Raw genomic sequence first — 24,781 nt, forward strand, 5'->3', positions numbered from 1 at the left:
AATATTTTGGTTTTCTGGTGTATATAAAAATAACATTTACCCTGTAGTCTGTTAAGTACACAATAGCATTATGTCTAAAAAACTGTACCTTAATTCAGGTACAGTTAATACATACAGTTAACACAGTTAATTACATACCTTAATTCAAAAAACTTTATTGCTAAACATGCTAACCATCATCTGGCCCTTCGGTGAGTTATAATCTTTTTTTAAATCTTTTTGCAGGTGGAGTGTCTTGCTTGGAGTTGATGGCTGCTGACTGATTAGAGTGGTGAAGGGTGGGGTGGTTGTGGCAATTTCTTAAAATGAGACAATTCCTTAAAATGAGCCGAACTGATTGACTCTATTTTTCAAGAATGGTTTCTCTGTAGCACACAATGCTGTGCTGCAGAGCACAACACTCTTGTGCCATTTTTCCCACAATAGCATTTCTTCCGGGACTGGAGTCAATCCTCTCAAACCCTCCTGCTGCTTTATCAACTGAGTTTTTATGATAGCCTAAATCTTTGTTATCATTTCAGCAGTCTTCACAACATCGTAACCAGGAGCAGATTCTATCTCAAGAAGCCACATACTTTGCTCATCCGTAAGAAGCAACTACACATTCATGAGAGTTTTATCATGAGATTGCAGCAAGTCAGTCACATCTCCAGGCTCCACTTCTATTCTCTTGCAATTTTCACCACATCTGCAGTTACTTCTTCCACTGAATCTTGAAGCCCTCAAAGTATCCCATGAAGACTGGAATCAATATCTTCCCAACTCATGTTAATGTTGATATTTTGACCTCTTTCCACGAACCACATTCTTAAAGCCATCTAGAATGGTGAATCCTTTCCAGAAGGTCATCAATCTTGTCCAGATTCATCAAAGGAATCACTATCTATGGCAGCTATTGTCTTAAAAATGTATTTATTAAATAATAAGATTGGAAAGTTGAAACTACTCTTTGATCCATGGACTACAGAATGGATGTTGTGTTAGTAGGCATGAATATAACAATAATCTTGTGGTATCTCTCAGTCCTTGCTCTCAGGTGACCTGATGCATCGTCAATGGACAATAACAATATTTTGAAAGGAGTCTTTTTTTCTGAACAGTAGGTTCCAACAGTGGGCTTAAAATATTCAATAAACCATGTCATAAACACATGTGCTGTCATCCAGGCTTCGTTGTTGCATTTATAGCTATGCAGGTCCTAGATGGCATTTTCTTTTGATCTACATTGATAACTGGGGGCTTCCCTGATAGCTCAGTTGGTAAAGAATCCACCTGCAATGCAGGAGACCCTGGTTCAATTCCTGGGTCAGGAAGATCTGCTGGAGAAGGGATAGGCTACCCACTCCAGTATTCTTAGGCTTCCCTTGTGGCTCAACTGGTAAAGAATCCGCCTGCAATGCAGGAGACCTGGGTTTGATCCCTGGGTTGGGAAGATACCCTAGAGAAGGGAAAGGCTACCTGCTCCAGTATTCTGGCCTGGAGAATTCCATGGACCGTAAAGTCCATGGGGTCGCAAAGAGTCGGACACGACTGAGCCACTTTCACTTCGTGTAGCCACCTTCATGAATTATCTTAGTTAGATCTTCTGGGCAACTTGCTGCAGCTTCTACATCAGCACTGGCTGCTTCACCTCACAATTTTATAAGTTAATGAGATGACATCTTTTCTTAAACCTCATACACTGACTTCTGCTAGCTTCAAACTCTGATTCCCTAGCTTTCTCACCTCTCTCAGCTGTCATAGAATGGAAGAGAGTCAGGGCTTTGCTCTGATTGGGTTTTGGCTTACAGAAATGTCGTGGCTGTTTTGATTTTCTACCCAGAGCAGTAAAACTCTCCATGTCAGCAATAGGCTGTTTTGTTTTCTTATCGTTTGTGTGCCCACTGGATTAGCACTTTTAATTTCCGCCAAGAACTTTTCCTTTGTGTTCACAGCCTGGCTAACTGCTTGGGGCAAGAGACCTAACTTCTGGCCTCTCCTGGCTTTTGACATGCTTTCCTCACTAAGCTTAACGATTTCTAGTGAGAGACATGATTCTCTTGGTAAATGTCACACTGCACTTGAAAATGTGTGGGTTATTTTCAAATCTCTTTGATAATTTGTTTGTAGCATAATTATCTTTTGATAATTCTAACACAGTGATGGAGAAGGCAATGGCACCCCATTCCAGTACTCTTGCCTGGAAAATCCCATGGACAGAGGAGCCTGGTGGGCTGCAGTCCATGGGGTCGCTAAGAGTTGGACACGACTAAGCGACTTCACTTTCACTTTTCACTTCATGCATTGGAGAAGGAAGTGGCAACCCACTCCAGTGTTCTTGCCTGGAGAATCCCAGGGATGGGGGAGCCTGGTGGGCTGCCATCTATGGGGTCGCAGAGTGGGACACGACTGAAGCGACTTAGCAGCAGCAGCAGCAGCAGCAGCAACACAGTGATAAGAGAACAGACTCTGTATGCTTTCAATATCTTTAAACCATGAAATTTTTGCACCCTGTTTTATGTCCCTGGATATGTTCTGGTGTCTCCTAGCTTATAGTCTATGAGAACTTGGATAGATGTATATCTCATTGTTGTGTGAAAATTGTGTAAGTCTTAACTATGTTGACTTGGTTCGTGATGCTTTTCAGGTCTACTGTACCCTTCTACTTTTCTGTATGTTCATTCTATTAATTTTTGAGAGTTTGATATTGAAACTCCAACTAAAATTTTAATTTACTACGTAAAAATAATTGTAATATATAGTGGGACTATATGTAATTTTTTTCTGTAAATGTATTATCATACTTTCAGAATTTAAAAAATAAAAAAAAAGAATTTTGAAAAAAGAAAACGAAAGTGAGAGAGGTAAGGTTTGTCCTTTCACTTGAACACTTAAGAGACCACTGTTGGGGGTATTAACTGGCCTACTTTCAATATTTTGTCTCCAGGCACAGGCAGGCCTGAAGAGAGGGAGAGATGGGGGGATGGCTTGTTGGTAGAGAAATCATAACACATCCATTTATCAATTAAGCTTGCCATCGTATATGGATGTGGTTTGTGATGTCCCAAAACAATCACAATAGCAACGTCAAAGATCACTGATCACAGACCACCATATCAAATACAACAATGATGAAGAAGTCTGAAATATGGAGAAAATTACCAAGATGTGGCATAGGCAGATGCTGCTGGAAAAATGGTGCCAACAGACTTGTTCCACGCAGGGTTGCCACAAACATCCAATTTTTAAAAAAGCTTTATCTGTAAAGCACCAGAAACTGAAGCCCAGTAAAACACTGTGTTACATTCTGAATGCACTTTCCTAAAAAAGATGATGAGGCAACACACAAGCTACTTGTACACTAGTTTGTAAATATCTATAGAATATAAACATCTACTTGATGAGCATGGAGATATAAATAGAAATATGGCTTAGATGTTTCCCAAAACTGGCATGATGGAACAAAACTACAAGTGGCTAAAACAGGTTTCTAAAAAAAACAAACACATGCATGTCAAATGCATCTGAGTTAAGAAGGTACTTCTTATTAATCTTAGTGATTTACATGCAAAGGGATAGCCCTAAAGTACACAACCAGCTCAAAGCATCAAAAAGAACAAAACCATGGAAAGAAGAAATGAGAATCTGATGAATTAAGGGTGATGTTGATCTCATGTTAATGTCATGTCTGGTAATAGAGTCAAACTTTCCAGGGTCTGTTCTCAGGCTGGGTGTGTCCTTGAAATGTCAAAGTGAAGCGTATGGGAACGCACAGCCATGAAGATTCTCTAGGGCCTGTTAGGATAGCCTCCAAAGACGTAGACCGATAGTTTCTGGATTCTCATGGTTTATAGCCTTGTGCGGATATTCTGTTATAGTGACTCTCGAGTGCTGGGGTGCATCAGAATCACCATGAGAACTTTGGTAAAATGGAGATGACTGAGCCACCTCCCAGAGATTTTCATTCAGTAGGTCTGGGATGTGGCAAAGAAGCTGCCTTTTTAATGAGGTCCCAGGCAGGGCTGATGCTGCTGGTCTGGAGACCAGACTGGGTAGCACGGATCTACAGCAAATTGAAATGACTGAATCCTTTTTGTGCATTCAATTTATTTCACATATAGACTTAGAAAGCACTCCATCTACAGTGATGTCCCACATTATTATCCATGATGTCCATGAGACAGACAGTCTTCATCCTCAAGTCTCCCCTCTTAGGTAGATGCCAACACCACATACATACAAGAGGACCAGGCAGCTACCTACATGGTAAGACCCGGGGCCCACCTGCTCCAAGACCTCTACTGGCCTGGAATCCCATCCTAGGACTCTCTTTGGGAACAAACACTGTCATCTCCTGACATGAAAATGCAAGTGCTCTTGGGACACGAATACCTGCCGTAAAGTGAGCTCTTACCAAATGCCAAACCTTCTCCTGACACAAAGTGAAGTCGCTCAGTCGTGTCCGACTCTTTGCGACCCCGTGGACTGTAGCCCATCAGGCTCCTCCGTCCATGGGATTCTCCAGGCAAGAACACTGGAGTGGGTTGCCATTTCCTTCTCCAGCAGATCTTCCTGACCCAGGGATCGAACCCAGGTCTCCTGCATGGCAGGCAGACGCTTTAACCTCTGAGCCACCAGGGAAGCATCCTCACCACAGCTCCAGGAGATAGGTATCAGCATTCTCTTCTAAAGAGAAGTTAAGCTGCTTGTGCAAAGCAACCTGGCTGGTATCAGAACAACCTGTGATTTGAATCTAGGTCTGTTTAATGCCAAAAGCCATAGTTTTAACCACTACCTATATTTATCTTGTAAGTTTATCTTGCAAATTAAACAAGAAATGGCCACCAGACTCTAACATCTTACAGAGAAAACTCATAGCATAGCCTATGTGGAAACTAGCTGGTAGAGAAGTGCTGGAGGACAGAAGTTTGATGAGGAGGAGAGTCTGGACATTTTTGGACCATTGCAAATGCCTGGACAAACCAGGACAAAGTCAGGGATGTTGCAGTGAAGAGAAAGCAAAGAACACATCTCCATACCCTGCAGACCCTGGGAGGATGGAAAGAAAGCTCACAAATTAGCCCTCTAAGAAAGCCACGGAGGTGTGTGTGCTTAGTTGTTCAGTCGTGTCCGACTCTGTGACTGCAAGGACTCTAGCCCGCCAGGCTCCTCTGTCCACAGGGATTCTCCAAGGAAGAATACTGGAGTGGGTTGCCATGCCCTCCTCCAGGGGATCTTCCCAACCCAGGGGTTGAACCCAGGTCTCACCTATTGCAGGTGGATTCTTTACCATCTGAGCCACCAGGGGGGAGATGACAAACTTCACAGTGTTATCAGCAAAAGACTGCTAGACAAGCATGGATATGCAATAGTTTCCATATGTTTTTGGCAAGTTATATTCTGTGCTGATATTATAGGTATCCACTCTATTTTAATTGCTATGGAAAGCAGACCAGTGAATTCCTTTGTTATGTCCTTTTTATATTTTTGCATATAAATACTGGTCTGTTAAAAGGCCTTTATTTTTTCATTTTAAAAAACATTTGTTTATTCATTTATTTATTCATTTGACTGCTCTGGGTCTTCAGTCATAGCAGCAGGATCCTTTAGCTGTGGCATGCAAACTCATAGTTGTGGAATGTGGGCTCTAGTTCCCTGAACAGGGATCGAACGTGGGCCCCCTGCTTTGGGAGCAAGGAGTCTTAACCACTGGACCACCAGGGAAGTCCCAAAAGGTCTTTAAATTCAGACTTTTGTTGTTTTCTTCAAACTGATTGTATGTGTGAGTGTGATTCTGGAATGCTGTCAAAGGAACTAGTAATTCCTTTACCTTAATTAAGTTCATGTGCTTGGTAAATTATAACTACTCCTTATTATTTTTGTATATATTGTTGGAGATTAAAAGAAGTGGTATAATTAATGCAAAAATTGCTTCTCTTTTGAAAGGTGTGCATTCTGCCTGGACTGGTATAATAATGAAGCCAGAATGCTGAAAATGGCTCAAGGCACTAGTACCAACTCAGTGTGCAATACATCACAGCCCAGGAAGATGCTTCTTTTGAAAAGCCAAGAAGGACCTGTGGTAGTCTATGCATCTTACACATTTGGGGTCAGGATGCTACAAGGAGTCCATTTATACAGTGGTGCTCAAAGCACAGAGAGAAAAAACACTGGCAGGGGAGACACCTAGACCTGAATTAAATTTATCCTCCTCTCACCAAAGCCTGAGACCGCCAGTGAATTACTGCACTTGTATTTCCTCAGCCATTAAAGAGAGACAATGTCTAAGAGAACAGACCTCACTGGTCCTGTGGTCGGTGACAGAAACAACGCTGGTCCCTACTTTCCCCCATCCCTTCTGTCCTCAAACATCTGTGTCCCTCTATCTGCAATGACAAATGGGATCAGTTCAAATTTCGGAAACAGTCGAGGGTCATTCTAAGGGTATTCGCTCTGACTTGAAATATGAAAAATAAATAAACCGTAGTTGAAGTAAGTTCTTAGATTTTTTTTTTTCTGTTTTCAAAACTAAAGAATCAGCTTCTTAAAATCTGAATGACTCACAAGAAATCTGAGTTCATGATTTCCTTTGTATATTTTTACCAAGTTGGAGGTGACCTGGGTTTCCTTAAGGGTGTTGACACTTGAGCTGATTTTTAGAGGCACTAAATGTATTTCCACCACTGGGTCCTGAGCAAACAGTTAGGAACAGTCACCAGTTTTTGAGAGCTGAGTGTGTGCTAAATACACATATTTCATGAACACAACCTCAGATAATTCTGATTAGTAGCTTTTTAAAATTATTCCTACTTGGTATAATGGGCAAATGCATCAAGTACCTCCCCTTCCTGGCAGTCCCTTAGTTCTGAAAGGGACAAGGTAGGATTGAAACCTAAGAAGTTCTGTAGTATATAACCTTTACAATGAGCACCTTTCCATATATAATCCAGAACAAAAGGGTCTGACATTATGAAAATAAAATTTATGACTCACAGAATTGTGACTGGTGTAGAGTGACTCTTTGGCACTATTAAAGCTGGAGTTACTAATATTGTTATGATGTTTACCCTTCATATATCATTTAAGATGAACTCTTTCTTGGAGTTTTCCCATTAGGAGAAGCCTAATATTTTATTTGTTTGACTCACCCTTCTATTCCTAGAGAAAGAATTATACAGGCCTGTGAGATAGCTTTCAATTGCCCTTAACATAGAATAAGAAAAGCATTTACAGTGCAACCCGTTACTGCATTCCAGATATGCTAGTATTGAGTTGGCAAAAAGGTTCGTTCACTTTTACATCATCCAGAAAAACCTGAACGAACTTTTTGGCCACCCCAATGATACGGAAAACCCCAAATGAACTTTTTGGCCAACCCAATATTTTTATTCTGTTTGATTTCATTACTTAAGAATGCTGGTCCTGAAGACCTAAAGCTGTTTCTCCAGAGAAGACATACAGATGGCCAACAGACACATGAAAAGATGCTCAGTATCACTAATTATTCAAGAAATGCAAATCAAAACTACAAGGAGGTATCACACCAGTCAGAATGGCCATTATTAAAAAGTCTACAAATAACAAACATTGGAGAGGATGTGGTGAAAAGGGACATATGATCCACCAATCTCACTTCTGGGCGTGTATCCAGGCAGAACTATAATTCAAACAGATACATACACCCCTATGTTCAGTGTAGCTCTATTTACAACAGCCAGAACATGCAAGCCACCTATATATCCATCAGTGGATGAATGGGTAAAGAAAATGCGATGTTTATACATACAATGGGATATTACTCAGTCATAAAAAAGAATGAAATAATGCCATTCACAGTTACATGTATGGACCTAGGGATGATCATACTAACCAAGGCAAGCCACAAAGAGAAAGGCAAATACTATGTGATATCACTTACATATATCTGAAATAAGACACAAATGAACTTATCTGCCAAACAAAAATGGACTCACAGATACAGAGAACAAACTTATGATTCCCAAGGCGGAGGGGGTTGGGGAAGCGAAGGGCTGGGAGTTTGGGATTAGCAGATGCAAACTAGTGTATATAAAAGAGATAAACAACAAGGTCCTACTGTATAGCACAGGGAACCATATTCAATATCCTGGGTAGCCATTCCCTTCTCCAGGGAATCTTCCCGACCCAGGGATCAAACCTAGGTCTCCTGCATTGTAGGCAGATTCTTTACCATCTGAGCCACCAGGGAAGCCTAGCAAACCATAATGGGAAAACAGGGAAAAAGAATGCTGGTCCTGACCCATAAACTTGACTTCAGATTGAAAGTAGGTCATATTCTGTTTGTAGGCACACATACACATATGTCCTAGAGAAGGGAATGACAACCCACTCCAGTATTCTTGCCTGAGAAATCCCATGTAGAGGAGCCTGGCAGGTTACAGTCCAAGGGTTTACAAAGAGTCGGACACAATTGAGTAATACTTTCACTTTTATGTATATATATATATACACACACACACGCCCATACACACATACAACATGACTTCTAGCTCTGAATTTAAATCAACTGGGATGGGCTTAAAATTAAACTCTTCTCAGCAATCTGTTACTCAGTGAGATTTAAATTCAATCTACCTATTATGTCTTTTTAAACTATGTGTCTTTTAAATTTGTGAAAACACCAAAGTGCCTAATACATCCTGACAGTTCACTAAATGAATGAAGACAGGAGTAGTGCTTTGGTATATAATTTATTTGTGTACTGTGGGAACTATTCATGTTTTATTTCAATTTTCCATTCTTTATTTCATTACTTAATATGCTAACACTCTTAGAAGAAGGCAGAGGACAAGATGTTATAGACATCTAGGATTAGAAGTTACTGCCCAGAGTGGCTATTCAGCCAAAATCATGTCAGACCTACACACCAGGCTCCCCTCCTCTAGGACAAGTCCCCAAGCTTTCCCCAAGTCAGTTGACATTTCCGGAAAGTATGACACTTTCCTAGTTAAACCAAGTCTAATTTATGAAGGACAATGGAACTCTTTCTCAAACGATGGTACTTTATTATTAGCAACAGTCTTTAGAATTGCTTTTCTGTCCTAACACATTCCAGTCTCTCTCAAAGTCTCATTCTAGTATCTAGTAGCCCTCAATGTCAGAAATGATTTTCCAGCACCTATAACTGCCCTTTTGAGTTGAATAGATTCAAAAAAAGGAAATGAATTTTTGGTAACTGGGGGTGCAGGACACAGACACACTGCAAGAACTGTCAATCTTCACGTGGATTACTCTTTGATCAACCAGAAATTACAAACCCAATTCTTTCAGTAGCTCAAGATGCATTAAAAGCAACCTCCACTTTCAACTTTCCCATTAGCCCTTGGCTGCCCAGTCACTCACCAAACTGGTCTACAGATAAAGGAAGGTAAGTTTGTTATGCGGACGATGGGGGTGGGGGGTGTTTGTTATATGAGGGATTTTTGCATTAACTGCAGTTAGGGCAATGGCACCCCACTCCAGTACTCTTGCCTGGAAAATCCCATGGACGGAGGAGCCTGGTGGGCTGCAGTCCATGGGGTTGCAGAGAATCGGACACAACTAAGCGACTTCTTTCACTTTTCACTTTCATGCATTGGAGAAGGAAATGGCAACCCACTCCAGTGTTCTTGCCTGGAGGATTCCAGGGGTGGCGGAGCCTGGTGGGCTGCCATCTCTGAAGTCGCACAGCGTTGGACATGACTGAAGCGACTCAGCAGTAGCAGCAACTATTAGAATTACTCACGTTGCTATTCCTGTTTACTTATTTTTCAACAATTATTAGAGGATTTACATATTATTTCAAAATGGAAATTCCAATTCTCTTACATATATTTCTTCAAGAAGATAAATGTGTCCTTCAAAGGAGGGATGCAGTTCCTGCTGTTACCATTCTCCTTGGAGATGCTGAATCACAGCATCTGAGGACTGCAGGTGTGCACCCAGAGGAAATCAACAGCCACCTTAGAAAAGAAAGTTGGCTCCTTGATCTGTGAAATGGAGATAACACAGTGCTGGCCTCACAGCATAAAAAACTCTGTTTTTTCTGTTGTACAGAAAAAACTTTCTCTTGGCAAGTTTTAGATTTTGTAAACAGGGAAGAAAAACTTTACATTTGCCTAATTCCACACTTGTGGGTACTGCAAAGACAAGGAAGACATGCATTTGTTCCTGCTGAAAGGCAGGGTGAGAGAGAGGTTTCCAGTCCCTGCTGGAGCGTGGCTGAAAAGACCAGCTCTGTAGTTCTGTTCAGTAATTAGATGAGTCTCGTGACACTATCAGACTGTCTTGCCAGGGTTTCTTTTTTCGTAACTCTTAAGTCAACCAAGTAACACTAAAAAATGTGAGACTATTAGGCCGAGGTTTCACTAAATGCATCTCTAAAGAAAGAAAATAATTAGGCCCCAAGCAAAAAACATGAATCAGGGACTTCCCTGGTGGTCCAGCGGTTAAGAATCTGCCTTCCCAGGCAGGGGACATGGGTTTGATCCCTGGTCGGGGAACTAAGATCCCACATTCCAGGGGACAATTAAGCGTGCAGGTTGCAACTTGAGAAGCCTGCATGCTGCAATGAAGATCCTGGGTGCTGCAACTGAGACCTGACGGGGCCAAATAAATAAATATTTTTTAAAGACATAAAATCAAATAGAGAGCACAGATTACATGTTTGAGATGACGTCATGGTCAAATATAGCTAAAGATACAGGAAAGGTCCGACCCAGTAGGAGAAAGCAATGTGGCATCCAGTAAATGGGAAAAAGAAAACGGTGGAAGACAGGAAATTAAAGTATTTACAGTATTAAATATGATAGGTCTGTTGAGTGGTTTTAGCTCTGTGCGTGTGTGTGTTCATTTTGAAAGCTCATCATGTAAACCACGATCTCGTTATGAGAAAGTTTCAGCCTTTCACTGAAACAGGTTCTCAGAGCATCCACTCAATAGATGCCCTGCAAGCACCCATTCCTACTTTAATCTTCTCTGTAACATTCCTTCTGGTTAACCACTCAGGGTTTTAAAATTGCCAGCAGTGGGCAAGTACTTCTGCAGAAAAGGTTTCTTAATAATGCCTACAACCAGGCAAACACATTTCCCAGGAGCAGTGAAAAAAAAAAAAATTTAACCCAAATTAAAGACCAGATTAATTATAATTTTTAATTTCCAAATTTTTTCTTGGTAAAGTTTGCTTTAAAACAAATTTCTGTTTGTTTCAGGGAAATAACAATAATTTCCAGTTAAGTTTAAAAGGAGAAATTTATTAATGAAGCCCCCAAGTTAAAAAGGAGAAGTTCCCCCTTGGTTTATTAATGTCAGTATTATATTTCTATGTTAGCAATTAAGTCTTGGAGTTAATCATGGTTCATGAAAAAGTCTATAGAATAATGCAACAATTTTTAAAATATAAGAAATCAAAGTACCAAATGCACATTTAGCTGGGATCCAGAAAAATACGACCAATACTGATTCTTTCATCACAGAAGAGGACAAAGCCCAACCCCACCCTGACTTCCCTGTTAACAAGGCACATATTCCCTTACCATGGTGTTACCTACATACACAGAACAATACACGGAAGTTTGTTCATCAACTAGTCAGCACTAGTTGAGCATTTTTCTGTGCCAGGCACTGCACCAGGTGCTGCTCATACAAAAGTTACAGAAAAAAATTTTCTCTCCCCTCGAGAAGCTTGGCATTTAGCGGAATGGACAGAATGCAAACTGATAAACCAAGTGAAACCCAGCAATGGTACAGTCTAAGTACAAACTAAAATCTGTGGAGGAAGCAGCTGATGTCTGAAAGATTAGGAAGATCTCACCTAAGTAGGTTGTGGAACAAGGTCTTAGGAGTGAGATGACTGCCAGGGAAAGGAGGGAGGAAGGGCCATTCTAGGCAAGGAGAGCCCTAGAGGAGAAATGAAGGGGAGGTTGGAAGTAACCTAGGGGTGAAACAGACCTACAGATGTGGCATTAAGAAATTTGAATATTAAGAAAGATACACACCCCCCAAAGTTCATTGCAGCGCTATTTACAATAACCAGGGCATGGACACAACTTAAATGTCCATCAATGGAGGGGTGGATAAAGGTGTGGCATATATATACACACACATATATGTATACACACACACACACACACACACACACACACACACTGGAATATTACTCAGCCATTAAAAGGGATGCAATTGTGCCATTTGCAGAGGTATGGATGGACTTAAGAGACTGTCACAGAGTGAAGTCAGAAAGAGAAAAATAAATATATAACACATATTTTGGGGTCCCTCGTGGCTCATCTGGTAAAGAATCTGCCTGCAATGTGGGAAACCTGGGTTCAATCCCTGCGTTGGGAAGATCCCCTGGAGGAGGGAAAGGCTACCCACTCCAGTATTCTGGCCTGGAGAATTCCAAAAAGTGTATAGTCCATGGGGTCACAAAGAATTGGACACGACTGAGCGACTTTCACTTTCATATGTGGAACCTAGAAAAATGGTACAGAGGACCTTATTTGCAAAGCAGGACTAGAGATGCAGATGTAGAGAACAAGCATAAGGGTGCCAAGGATGGAAGAGAGGCAATGGGATGGAGCGACGGGGACTGACTCACACACTACGTGTTTAACATGGATAACTAACGGGCATGCACAGCACAGAGAGCTCTACTCTGTGCTCTCTGCCCCCAAATGTGAAGGAAATCCGGAAAAGAGGGAGATATGTATACATACAGCCGATTCATTTCGTGGTGCGGCAGAAACTAACACAGTATTGTAAAGCAACAATACTCCAGTTTTTTAAAAAAGAAATCTTAATAAAAGGCAGATTATGCTGGATTCAGACATGAGTAAGATGCGAGGTTTGGAAGTGATGCCTCTTTTAAGAAACATGGATTGTAAGGAAAGACAAAGACCCAGCAATAGTTTGGAAGGAAATCTGCCTGGATGTGTGGACAGTTGGTGAACTCTGGCCCTGTCTCGGGGGAAGGCTGAGGGAACTCTCCATCACCCTAGGCACACACGCCAAGGAGGAAATGATTCTCCCAAGAGGTGCTGTCCCCAAAAGAATCAGCTCCTAACACTCATATGGAGACACGCATGCAATAAAGAAAAACTCACAGTGGTTCAGTTTTTATTGAAAATGAGTATGTTCTGCCTGAACTAAGATTAAAGTTTAAAGAATATTTGCAGTGTATCATCTTTTAAATACAGAGCATTAACCGCCTACCATTTTTATCACGGCCATGTTTTCTAACCAAAGTTGCTGATGAAAATAGTTGTCCAGTAGCTGTCTACAGCGCTTCTCTGTAAATCAGAGGGTGCCTCGCACTGCCTGTGACTGTAGCAACAACCAGAGCTGATGATCAAACAATAGGCGGAGCAGAGCCGGGGCCACACCCCCACCCCCTCCTCCCTGCCCCAATCCGTGCAGGAAGCAGGGGTCAAGGCTGCTCCACCATCTCAGCTCTGACTCACTCACTGCCCTGACTCTCACCAACCAGCCCTGGGTTGGGTTATTATTTATTTATTTTTTAAGTTGAGGGCTCTCAAGGGGTTTGGTTTGGTTTTGAATCAAATTTACTTTTCATATCTATTCAGAAGTGTGGAAAGAGTCTAGGAAATATCAAAAATTAAAATTCCATTTCCTTGAGTTATTTTTAAAGGAGGGAAGTCCCACACTCTCCCAACTGCTGGGAGAGGGCAGGTTTGTTCAGTGCTGGGGGAGGAGAGCTCACCACAGAACAAAACTCTGTGGCAGAGTGGGCAACCCTGGGGAAGAGAGTGGCAAGCTGCAGGGCACCCAGCGGTGATCTGGGGTTCCCCCAGCCTTCCCCACAAGGGAAGGGGCCAGGACGAGGTCAGAGTTCACCAAATGAACACACATCCAGGCCCTGGTCCTGGCAGATTTCCTTCCTTTCCTTCCATCCATGTTTCTTGAAAGAGGAGTCACTTCCTACCCCACATCTTACTCATGCCTGAATCGAGGCCCATTTGGGCCACAGATCCATGCTGACTACTTGGCTACCTGACCTCTTGAAAACCAGCAGATGCCTCTCCCAGCCCACCAATCTCTACACCAGCCCCCCCGCCCAAACTTTTCTGCACAGCTTTGAGTAGCCCAAGCCAGCATTTGACTATAAAAACTGCAAGAAAGCACACTTGTAAGGCACATCCAAAGCCAGGCTCCTCTAGAAAGCTCAAAGGAAAAACTAAAGGTGTAAATTCATTTTATTCGCAATTCCTATTGAAAGTGGAGTACAATTCCACATAGAAGAGAGCTCCCAGCCCTGGACAGATGAGCCAAGCTGAGTAAGTCACAGTGGTCAACAAAATTCTGTATTTGAGAATCTCCCGAAAGGCTTCTCTTTGACCCTCAAAGAAAACTATCAAGACCTAAACTTGAAAAACTGTTTTGATTTCATCAGAACTTAAGGATTCATGAAAAATTTATCTTAATACAAGATTGCTATCAACAGCACAATTTTAAAAGAAAGACATACATTTGTATTAGGGCACAGATGAAAATCCTATAATCACATACTAATAACCAAGGAGACTATAACTGCCTGTCAATTACCATGGAAAACAATGGGATTAATATTAATAATTTAATACGTACTAATACAGGGAAAGATTACGTTCTGGGAACCAAAATCAAAGACAGATTGAATAAAGAGCAAATGGTTGGTTTCACAATTAACAGCAAAATGATGTCAATACCGATTACATTAGATGTGACTATCAAGTAATTTTGCTCATTCGGATGTGCTTGGGGAATTAGTCTCATTACGTCACCATCCATACCACCCTTTCGGAAACTGCAAAAACTGTGATGCTCATTATTTTGAAAAAGCTGCATTGTAAAGCAAGCAAGTAATTCTTAATTCTGTTCAGTAGAGAGACACTATATTTGAATGAGTCTCAATGTATCTGCTGTAGCTTCTGATTTTTCATTCTATAAATCAATGTCAGTTGTTGAATGTCTTATAATTTTCCTTCCTTGCTTGAAAGGAAACAGAAAAACATTCCTTCCCAAGAAAGTGGTTCTGTAATTATTCATGCTTTGAGTAGACTTGCTACGCATTCTGGTTCATTTTGTGATTGGTAGTCCTTTTCAAATATTTTTTAAATGGCTTGCGGCCGCTGCTGCTGGTAAGTCATTACATGGGGCAAAACTGGATCTCTCCACTGTGCAAATGAGTCCCCGGGGAACTCCCAGCCTGTTTAATGTGTAAACGGTGCCTAAAAGTCATTGTGCCCCTGGCTGGACTCAGCATCAGTCAGCCCCCACTCCCCTGGCACCTGGGGTACCATGCTTGCTGCTACTCCCAACCCCTACCCCGTTGGCAAAGCTGCACTTTCTTTCTGTGATCTTTTTCTTCTCCTTTATCCCTACAGCCAGTCAGTTCTGAAAGTCTACCAGTTCTAGAATTCATCTCTCATTCCTGAGTTAATTTTGCATCTCTCCTTTACAGCTTACTCCTCCAGGTCTCTCCCCAGCTATAACCAGTCTCTCCCTCACTTCATCCCACCTGGACCCTGGCCCAGAACCACCTCTCTGAAAGACAGATACCACTGTCCTGCTGAAAATCCTCAGCAGCTGAGCAAAGTCTCCCAAATCAAACCCTGCAACTCAATAAAGAGAAATGTCGCCTCATCACAGAATTCCATTTGCCTGTATTTCTGCCCAGTCTCCCCCTTGTCAGAGTTCTGGGAGGACCGATGGGCAAATGGAACACTCCCCTGGATGAGTGACATCTTTTATGGGCCCTCACTTATATATTCCTGCATCTCTGAAGCCCACTCTGTTCAACAAGAGAAAAACATGGATTAATGAAAAACAAACTATGCATGTTACACCTCAATATAAAAAAAGCATAAGTACACACATCTTGAAAATCTCCCCAACAAAACTGCAAAGCAAGGTTCTGTGGAGCCAAGCTAGTGCCAAAGCGGCAGAAGACGAGAAACTCTGAGCTCAGATCCCCTCAGTATCTGGTGTGGTGCTGCTCCTCTGCAAAGACCCACCCAACGGCCTGAGAGCATTTCCCCAGCATTGCGCCTGCAGCTCTGAGTTGACCACCAGGATACGTATGGTCGGAATCAACAGCCCTCTCGTACCAGGAACTTTCTGGGCTTTGGATCCCAAAACACCCTGCTGGGCTCATTCAGCCTCCATGGGAGACCCAGAGCTGCAATCTGTACCTCGTTGGAACAGCTTTACATGGGTCTCCTCTTACAGCTTGAGACCTGCAAATCCCATCTATACTTCCTACCCCTGTCACTCTAAGAAAGTGTTAGCCACTCAGTCATGTCCGACTCAGTGACCCCATGACTGCAGCCCACCAGGCTCCTCTGTCCATAGGATTCTCCAGCCAAGAATACTGGAGTGGGTAACCATTCCCTTCTCCACAGGATCTTCCCAACCCAGGCATCGAACCCAGGTCTCCTGCATTGCAGGCAGATGCTTCACTGAGCCACCAGGTTACTCTAAAATTCCCCTAAAAATCAAGCCTCTCCACAACTCCCACAGCCTTCCAGCTCCTTTTCTCAGCCCAGTTTATTCCCAGTTTACTTGTCTCCCCACCCACTGTGTAAGTTGAATCAATGATACTCCCACCAGCATGCACGAGAGTTTCCACCCCTCCCATTTTTGCCAACAGTTTTATCAGATTTTATAAAATCGCATACCAATCTCACTTTGGTTTTCCTGTCTTGATTCCTATACCTCTGCATGGGCTGCTTCCCTGGCTCGCAGCACCCTCCCCCACCTTTTTGACCTCCTCACATATTCTGGTTATCTTTTCAGAGGGGACTTAGAAACGTCTACAGCAAATATTTCTCCCATCTGCCTCTCACCATGTGATAACATCAGCCAGTCATCTTCTTGCCTCCAGTCTGGAGCAGCTTGAAGATGGGGCTCTGCCTTACTTATTTATCTCTGAATCACCATTTCCTAATGAAGGGTCGGTTGCTGAGTGAATGTGGAATCGCTCTGTCTTTCTGCAAGCTGGTGGTAACTAAGATGGGATCAACACTGACTCCATGTCCTTTGAGAAAGGGGCTTTCACACTCAGAGACGAGCAAAGGACAGAATACCATCAAAGTGGTGATTCCATACAGTAGGTACAATCAGTGCGGGAACTCTTTGGGCTGCAGAATGTGAACATATTGATGACCTAGACTAACTGTTGTTATCTGATGAGCTCACAAGAAAGAACTTGTGTAACTTGGAGAACTCTACTTATGTGCTTTGGAGAGCAGCAGAGTGCACTTGGGCTGGGGTTTGTTTGTTTTACTTATATCCAGCAAGAGCTAATTGCTAATGTTTCCTTCCCCACCAGCATAGTTTATGGCCTCATGTACAAGAACCACACATCTGAACTGGCTTTTAGAAATGTCAGAACTAGCAGCAGCCGAGTCCTGCCACCCAGAGTGCAAAGCGTTCTCAGCATCTGGAAAGGAAGGCGCAGAAGGGAGAGGCAGGACCTCAACGCTAGGTCAATTCATGACAGCTTGCAGTTACTCTGCATGTGATTGGGGGTGGCGGGGGGCCCAGAACTATCTAGAGGTTAAGATACAAAGATGAGAGACAGTGGAGTGAAGACACACAATAATTAAAAAACAAGGCGTGCACAGTCCAGCAAGCCTGAATTTCCATCTTCACCACTTACCAGGGCTTTGATTCTGGGTAAAATTCTTCACACCTCACCCTCTCAGCTTTTCAGCAATAAAATAAGTTGTTTTCAGGATGAAGGACAAAATGCTTATGTCTGATGTATAGAAAGAACCCGGTACACAAAAGGCAACAGACACATGGGAGCTGTTACTAAGACACAGTCCGCGCCTTTGAAAGCCAGCTTCCTATCACTGCAGTAAGAGTGTCATCCTTACGTGTGGTCATTCATTCATTCATTCATACATCCATTCATTCCTTCAGGAAATATTTACCAAATGCTCACGGTGACTCAGGCTCTGTGAGAGACATCGGGCCTGGAGCAGAAAAGAAAACAGACAAGTGTCGTCTCTTCTGGGGCTTAGTGTAGCAGGAGGGGGGACACAAGAAGAAACAGAAACACGCATTCATAACATGTTTGGTGGCGACAGGGCTCTGCAGTGGAGTAGAGATACGGGAGCTTGAGAGTGACGAGGGCATGATGTTTGGGTGAGACGAGAGGGAAGGTCTCTCTGTTATGGTGACGACAAGCAAAGGCCTCCAAGAAGTGAGGGAACAAGTCAGGCAACATATGAGTGTCTGCCCAGGGAGGGATGTGACTGGTGTGAGGCAGGAAGGGCCTCGCCAGGAACTCTGCTCAGCACTCAGGAAGCTGGCAGCTGAGGTGCCCCCTGCTCTGAAAAGCAGCTCTGTCCCCTGGCCCTCCACTTTCCGTGGATGGTCTTTCCACAGATGGGGACTCCAACAGGGACACTGAGGGTCCTCTCCCATCAGGCAGCCGGCACACACGGGTTACTCAGAGGAGCAGGAGTACGTGGGCGATGAGGCGGGGCCACAAAGAACAACCGACAGTCTAGTCCAGAGGAGACGATTTATGTAGGGAAAGATGGAGCATGTTCTCCAGGCACGATTATACCAGGGCCCAGAGGAGACAGGATGGCCCTCGAGCATGAGTGCTGAGCTCCCTGGAGAAGGAAATAGAAGCCACTCCAGTATGCTTGCCTGGGAAATCCCATGGACAGAGGAGCCTGGTGGGCTACAGTCCATGGCGTCGCGAGAGTCGATTGAGCACGCGAGTTCTGAGGGGATGTTGAAGAAGGAGACACAGAGAGGTGAGAGCTCCACTGGGTGCCGCTTGGAAGGGAAGCAAGGAGATTGAGGGAGGTAGGGCTGTCCTGGGCACCCCTGGAAAGAAGGTGAAAGGACCTGTACATCCAAACGCAGAGTGGTAGTGCACAGAATTTGAGGAGTGGAGGCTCCCCAAAGCCCACCCACAGACCCCCAAGGACTCAGGTTACGAACGCTCGTTTTAGCGAAAAAGGTCCTCATCTCAGTCTCTAATGCCAACTTCAAAGTCACTACCTACAGGCTTTAGTTGGACTTGCTAACCACATTGGCTAGGAGAGGCTTGGGGAACTCCAACTTGGGAGACCCAGCTTTAATCTCCAGTGCATACAGGTAAAGAAAAATAACACATTAAACACTTCTGGATTTTTCCTTTTCTCTTGCAGGCCAGCCACTAGAAGGTTCTCCACCCAAACTGACAAAGGCATAGCATAAACGCACTCTTGGGCCTCCTCCCCCCTCAGCAGGCATTGGTAACCCCCTGGCTGAGCCCAGGTGCAGCCTCACAGACGTTCTCGACACAGCCCTGCAGAGTTACCCCCAGGAGGGCTCACAGCACACGGATGGAGTCGCCACAGCAACCTCACCCCCCACCCTTTCTATTGGAAATGGTATCAACCGCCCACTGACAGAGGAACAAGTTGCTTGACTTTCCAAAAATCTGGTACAAGAATGAATTAGAGGAATTTCTTCCATCTTTCCTCATCCTGTCAGATTGAGGTGAGGGGTAGAGACTATGGTCAGAAGATTGATTTTTCATTTGAACCTAAGAGGCTGATTCAATGCCTTAATCTCAGAGTCAGCAAATAGCCCAGGTGGCCATGAAGCTACTGAGTCAAAGTCACAAATCTCAGTGATAAATGTGTATGTGTTTGTGTGCACACACACATGTGCAAAGGGTTACATGAGGGAGACAAAGCAGCCAGGAGGTGATAAAGAAGAGAGATAAGATCTGAAATCCTATGAGACCTGAGAGATCATTCTGGGCTAAGAAAAGTAAACCCTGTAACAACATCAAAGTTGAACCCACAGGTATGCCAGTAAAACGTGTTTATTATTTGCCTTATTTGGACCTAGGCCACATTTCTACTTAATTGCTCCTTTCTTGGGCAATAATTATAAGGCTAACTTTTCAAATAAAATAAAATTGTTCCTCTGCTCTGGGCAGACTGCCTCCAAAGCAGGTTACAGCAAGTATTCCCAAACCCTTCTTCCCAGCTGGTCGATCTTGGGGCTTCAGGGTGTGACCTGGGTGAGGAAGATTGCTTTTATTCCAGCGCTTGCACTAATTCTTGCACTAATTATGGGAGGAAAGGAAAGGTGGGTCAGTAGGCCTTGGTTTCCTTGTTTATTGAATAAATTCGTTTGACTAGTTGAAAGGAGACGTGTGTGAGTGTATCTGTGGTAGACATAAGGAGTGGTGTAGCCATTTTCCAAGAAAAACCAGCAAATTAGTTTCCATATCTTCTACAGCGAGTCTCCAACCCTACCTTAGTTCCTCTACTATTGGTCAAAGGGTCCCAGCAAGTGTGAGCTAAAAGGTTTGAAAAAGTCCTCTGTTACAATGTGAAAGAAATCAAAGTAAACATCCTTCTAGCGGTTCATTATCAACTCTGGTGTCCAACACAGCAGAAACCTTCCTCACTGGACTTGGCCTGTCCTCACTGGGACTGTGCCTCGAGGTCTGGGAAACGTGAAAATAAAGCCTATAAATGAGAAATAGTTTCTTATGGAAGCAGGATGTAGATGAACTGTTAAAATTATTTATAAACACATATAATTACTGTGGTCTTAAGTTATTTCTAGACACTTTAAGACCAATCCCTGACACCCCCTGCTTTGCTCTGCGTCTAGAGGTTGATTCCTGCAAAGTGCATGTGCCAGGGAGGTGTGCCCTCCTTTTCGGGCTAATGGGGTCAATGGAAAGCGCTAGGGGAGGCTGGGGGGCAGGGCGTGCCATCTCCCCCCGCTCTACACTGAGGGGTGTTTCTGGCAGATTCTCTGCAGTTCTCGCTATTCTAAGATACCTGCTCCCTCTGGGGTCCGTGTTCTCACTGCTTTAAGACAGCTGCCCCTTCCGCGGTCCCAGCTGTGGCTCCGGCTGATCCTGTCCCTGCCTGGGGGCTCTCCCAACCCCCACCCCTTCTCCTTTGATCCTTCGGCCCTCCAGCAACTAGCAGCAAGTTCTTGCTGTGGCTCCTCTCTCAAGGCCTCATGGGGCCTTCCACCCTCCCAACCTTGGCAATGAATCCTCTCCATGGAACCACTTGGTATGGGCTCTGTTCTCTTGACTGGACTCTTGAGTCCCACCCAGGGGGCTCCAAATCTCTAAAGAACAGCTAAAGAACAGCATGATGTTTAGGAATACACAGACTCCAGGAAATGCACTGGGCAGGTCATTCCTTCTCTACTGCCAAGAACGCTCTCTCGAACTCTGCGTTAGTCTGGTCATCTAGCATTCTTTGCACTAGATGTGTGTTTGGATGGACGGAACACAAGATGGAAAATTAGAGAACTAGAAAGCTCTATCTAGTCCCGTGATCGTCACGAGTACCTTAGAACCAAATGAGCCCAGGTTACCTGTGTTACAGGAAGGAAAAAGAGTTCCTCTGGCCTGCCTGCCAGTTATTAGGCTCAAACACAAGAGGGCCTGGAAATATGTTTCAGAAACTGGCATGGCCATGGTAAATCTAAATCTATTATTATATGAGACACACTTGACTTCTATGGGACACAAAGTGCTTTGCTCTCAGCTTAGCCTGATCTTGACTTCTCAGCCTTATTTGTACTAAATGTACTGAAATATTGGAAAGGTGCACAGACTAGTGCCAGGCACATCACAGGAGTGATGTAGGTCTCAGCTGTGATTTCTGGGCTCTTCTTTGCATCAAGGCAACATGGAGGTTTACCAAAGACCATGAAAGAAGGTCAAGGTCAAGGTCAACTTACCAATGTCAAGGACCCTCTGCTTTGCAGTGTGCTGTCGAGAGTGCCAGTACTTCCAGTATTTCAGCTGCTCATCCCGGTTTTTGTCTTCACTGAAGACCACCATCACCACGCTCTGTAGGGCAGGGAGAACCACACAGCTTACTTTCCATTCAGCCCCTCCTGCTCCACAGTGTCCAGTTCTGGGAATGCTACCAGAGGTGTGTTGCCTTAATTTCTATAAATTTGCTTTTCTTGCTTTAGATAAGCTCAGTTGTAGGGTTTATTTTGTTTCAAAATAGGCCTACTTTTTAGAAAATAAATGGGAAATGAAAACAGCACAGAATAAAAAAGAATGCTACCTTATCTTTGCCATGACTAACACAATTGGATTAACCAATTTATCAGCAAATGTATTATTTTGTGAGGTGAGTGGGAATACCGAAAAAGATTTTTTTCTTTCATTGAATACAAGGCCATTTTTGAAATGTTATATCCTTAAACACAGAATTTGGTGCTTTTGTAAAAGAGCAAATATGTGTTTCTGGCCTAATTAAGTGCCTCTGACTGGATCGGTGATGGTACTGAGAGAAATTCTAAAAGATGAGCTCACACTGATGAACAATGATATAAAATAAAGATACATCACGGACCAAAAGATACAAAGTCAACCATATGATTTCCTTAAATATGTGGATATACTTTTAAATGAGCCCATGAAACTAATTATATCTGTAGAAATAAGAATCCCAAATGACTTCCACTTCTAAGTTACAAACTGTTTTGCTAAACTAAATATGTTAAGTCATGGTCATTTACGAGATGGAGAAGGTACCCAAAATCACCAAACAAACAAACCAAAAAAAAAAAAAAAAAAAATCAACAACCAACTTACAACCCTTTAATTACAGCATGAGGAATACTGTATCCAGGAATATACTCTCCATTTCATTCCATATCCAAAATACCTCATAGACAATTTTCTGCTATTTCAAGAGAATAGTCATCGACTCTTATTCCTTAATGCCCTGTCCCCTGTAGCATTTGACACATATCTACCTAATTACTTACAGTTACTCAGTCCACGGCAGTGGCTTATGTTAATAAGGGCGGGGATATCGTATAATTCACCGTGTCCCTAGTGCCTGACAAATAAGAGATACCAAGTATTGATAGTACCCGTAGTGTCAAGTCAAGATCTGGCTTATTCCCAGTGGTATGTAAACATTTGTCGCACAAAAAAAGCAGAGGTTTGTTAGAAAAGCTGGTTTAGAAACAATGCATCCATATTATTCGAACCCACAAGCAGCATGACTCACAAAGGCGTGCAGGAGAGCTGACGAGAAAGGGACCCATCGGCTGTGCTGGTGGAACCCGGGCTCGGCCTCCCTCCATCCTTCCCCCTTCCCCTTCCTCAGGTCTTTCTATTTCTCTGTAAACATTCACTGCACAGCCTCCTGCTGTTTATTTCTGTCTGTCCCAAAATAAAAATAATGTTTCGGGGGACTTTTTTCTAGACAATGACTAAATTAGCATAAGCTATGGCCTATTCTTGGTATGGAAATGTATTTTTTCAGTGATAAAGAAAAAGGCAGTTTGAAACTGCTATTACCAAGGCTACAGGCTCTGACTTGGGATGTAGCCCTGTTTGCAGAAATCAGTGCTCAGAGATTCTAAGTGCATCCCTCGTTCCTCCAGGCGGCTTGCTCTCCCAGAGTGAGGAGTAAGAGGAGTAAGAAAGACCCACTCGAGAAGGACCATCCTGCTCTCCAAGGCTGTTAGATTGAAGACTTTAAAAGAAGGAAGGCTCTTTGTTTTAGGCAAAATGGAACAAAAGGAGATAAAATAAACTACATTATTTTCATGATTTCAATGAAAGAAAATTCTTGGAAAAGTCGCTGTACTCCAAGCTGCTGCCATGGCCTTAGATTACTGACGTCATCTTTTCAGGGTGATGATAATGCTGTTATTACCAAGGTATATATGAGTTATACACTACCTTGTAATTGGCAAGATTTTTTTGAAAAAGAAGAGGTATCCAGCGTCTCCTCACCAGGCATTCATATATGATGGCATAGGGCACACTAGGGTCAATTTCCAGAGGTGGAGCCTACGCCTTTCAGGCCTCCATGCTACTCAGTACTGTACACTTGGGTGTTAAGAGAGTAGGTTAGAAGTCTGATTGGGATAGAACCTGGCTCCCTCACATTTGAGCTGTGTGACCTTAGCCAGTTGCTGACTTCTGAAAGGCCAAGTTTCCTCATCTGGAACATTATAGAAGTAATGCCTATGGCATAGGGTTGTTGTTAGTTTCAGAGAGTTACTCTATGTACAGTGTTCAACGTACACCCACAATAAATACTAGCTGTTCTATTGTGGATCTGGTTGTTGGGACGATGGGGATAAGGACGGCATCCCTCCACCACAGGCTTGACCACAGGCTTGGGACATACTAAGCCCCCTGGAGGCACACAGCACACTGGGCACCTTTGCACCTGCCCCGGAGTGCAGCCTCAGGTAGGACATTAGTCCCAGAGCCTCCCTCTCCATCCTTCCCTTCACTCTCAACCGCCCTGTCTCCTGAAGCTCCAATCTGGAACCAGGACAGTCTTGAAGGGAGGAAGGCCTATTGGACAAAGGAGGAGCAGTTCTTCCTTGCCTTTCTCATGGAAACAATGTCATAAAACCTGGCTGATTCAAGAGCACGCCACTGTAATGATTTTACCTAAAGCTAGTAACAGGCAAGTCAACCAGCAGGTGCCCAGATATGCTTTTCTCTGCAACCCCATGTTTTACCCTTTGCATGGGAACTTGAGATGGGGTGAACTGGGCCCAGCAGAGCACAGCATTCCTTTCTCAGTGTACTGAAGAAGCAGCTTAGGAGGAGGCAGTTATGATAAAATAAGGAGGCACGTACACAGCAGCATAAATCATTTTACAACAGAGCAGGAAAGTCCTTCAACCTCTTTTCAGAGCTCTTGTGTATATAATTTTCCTTTTCAGTAGAGAAGCATTACCAGTTCCCGCCCTTCTTGGCAGGGTTAAGAATGCCAGAAGCTGGCGGACTTCCAAG

General features: G+C 43.4%; 1 protein-coding gene and 1 non-coding gene across 4 annotated transcripts in view; both read right to left on the minus strand.

The window, feature by feature from the left end:
* GRHL2 (grainyhead like transcription factor 2) overlaps window positions 1-24,781 on the minus strand; it is a 169,360-nt gene that overhangs the window by 72,270 nt on the left and 72,309 nt on the right. For all 3 annotated transcript variants that reach the window (XM_069600433.1, XM_069600432.1, XM_069600431.1), the window contains exon 7: window positions 21,733-21,844. In XM_069600433.1, the coding sequence (XP_069456534.1) occupies window positions 21,733-21,844 (112 nt within the window). The remainder of the gene's footprint in view (window positions 1-21,732; window positions 21,845-24,781) is intronic.
* On the minus strand, window positions 4,548-4,620 carry TRNAG-GCC (transfer RNA glycine (anticodon GCC)). The gene has a single exon. It is a non-coding gene; the product is annotated as a tRNA-Gly (tRNA).

The sequence above is a fragment of the Ovis canadensis genome, chromosome 9, assembly GCF_042477335.2.
Source record: "Ovis canadensis isolate MfBH-ARS-UI-01 breed Bighorn chromosome 9, ARS-UI_OviCan_v2, whole genome shotgun sequence".
NCBI lineage: Eukaryota > Metazoa > Chordata > Mammalia > Artiodactyla > Bovidae > Ovis > Ovis canadensis.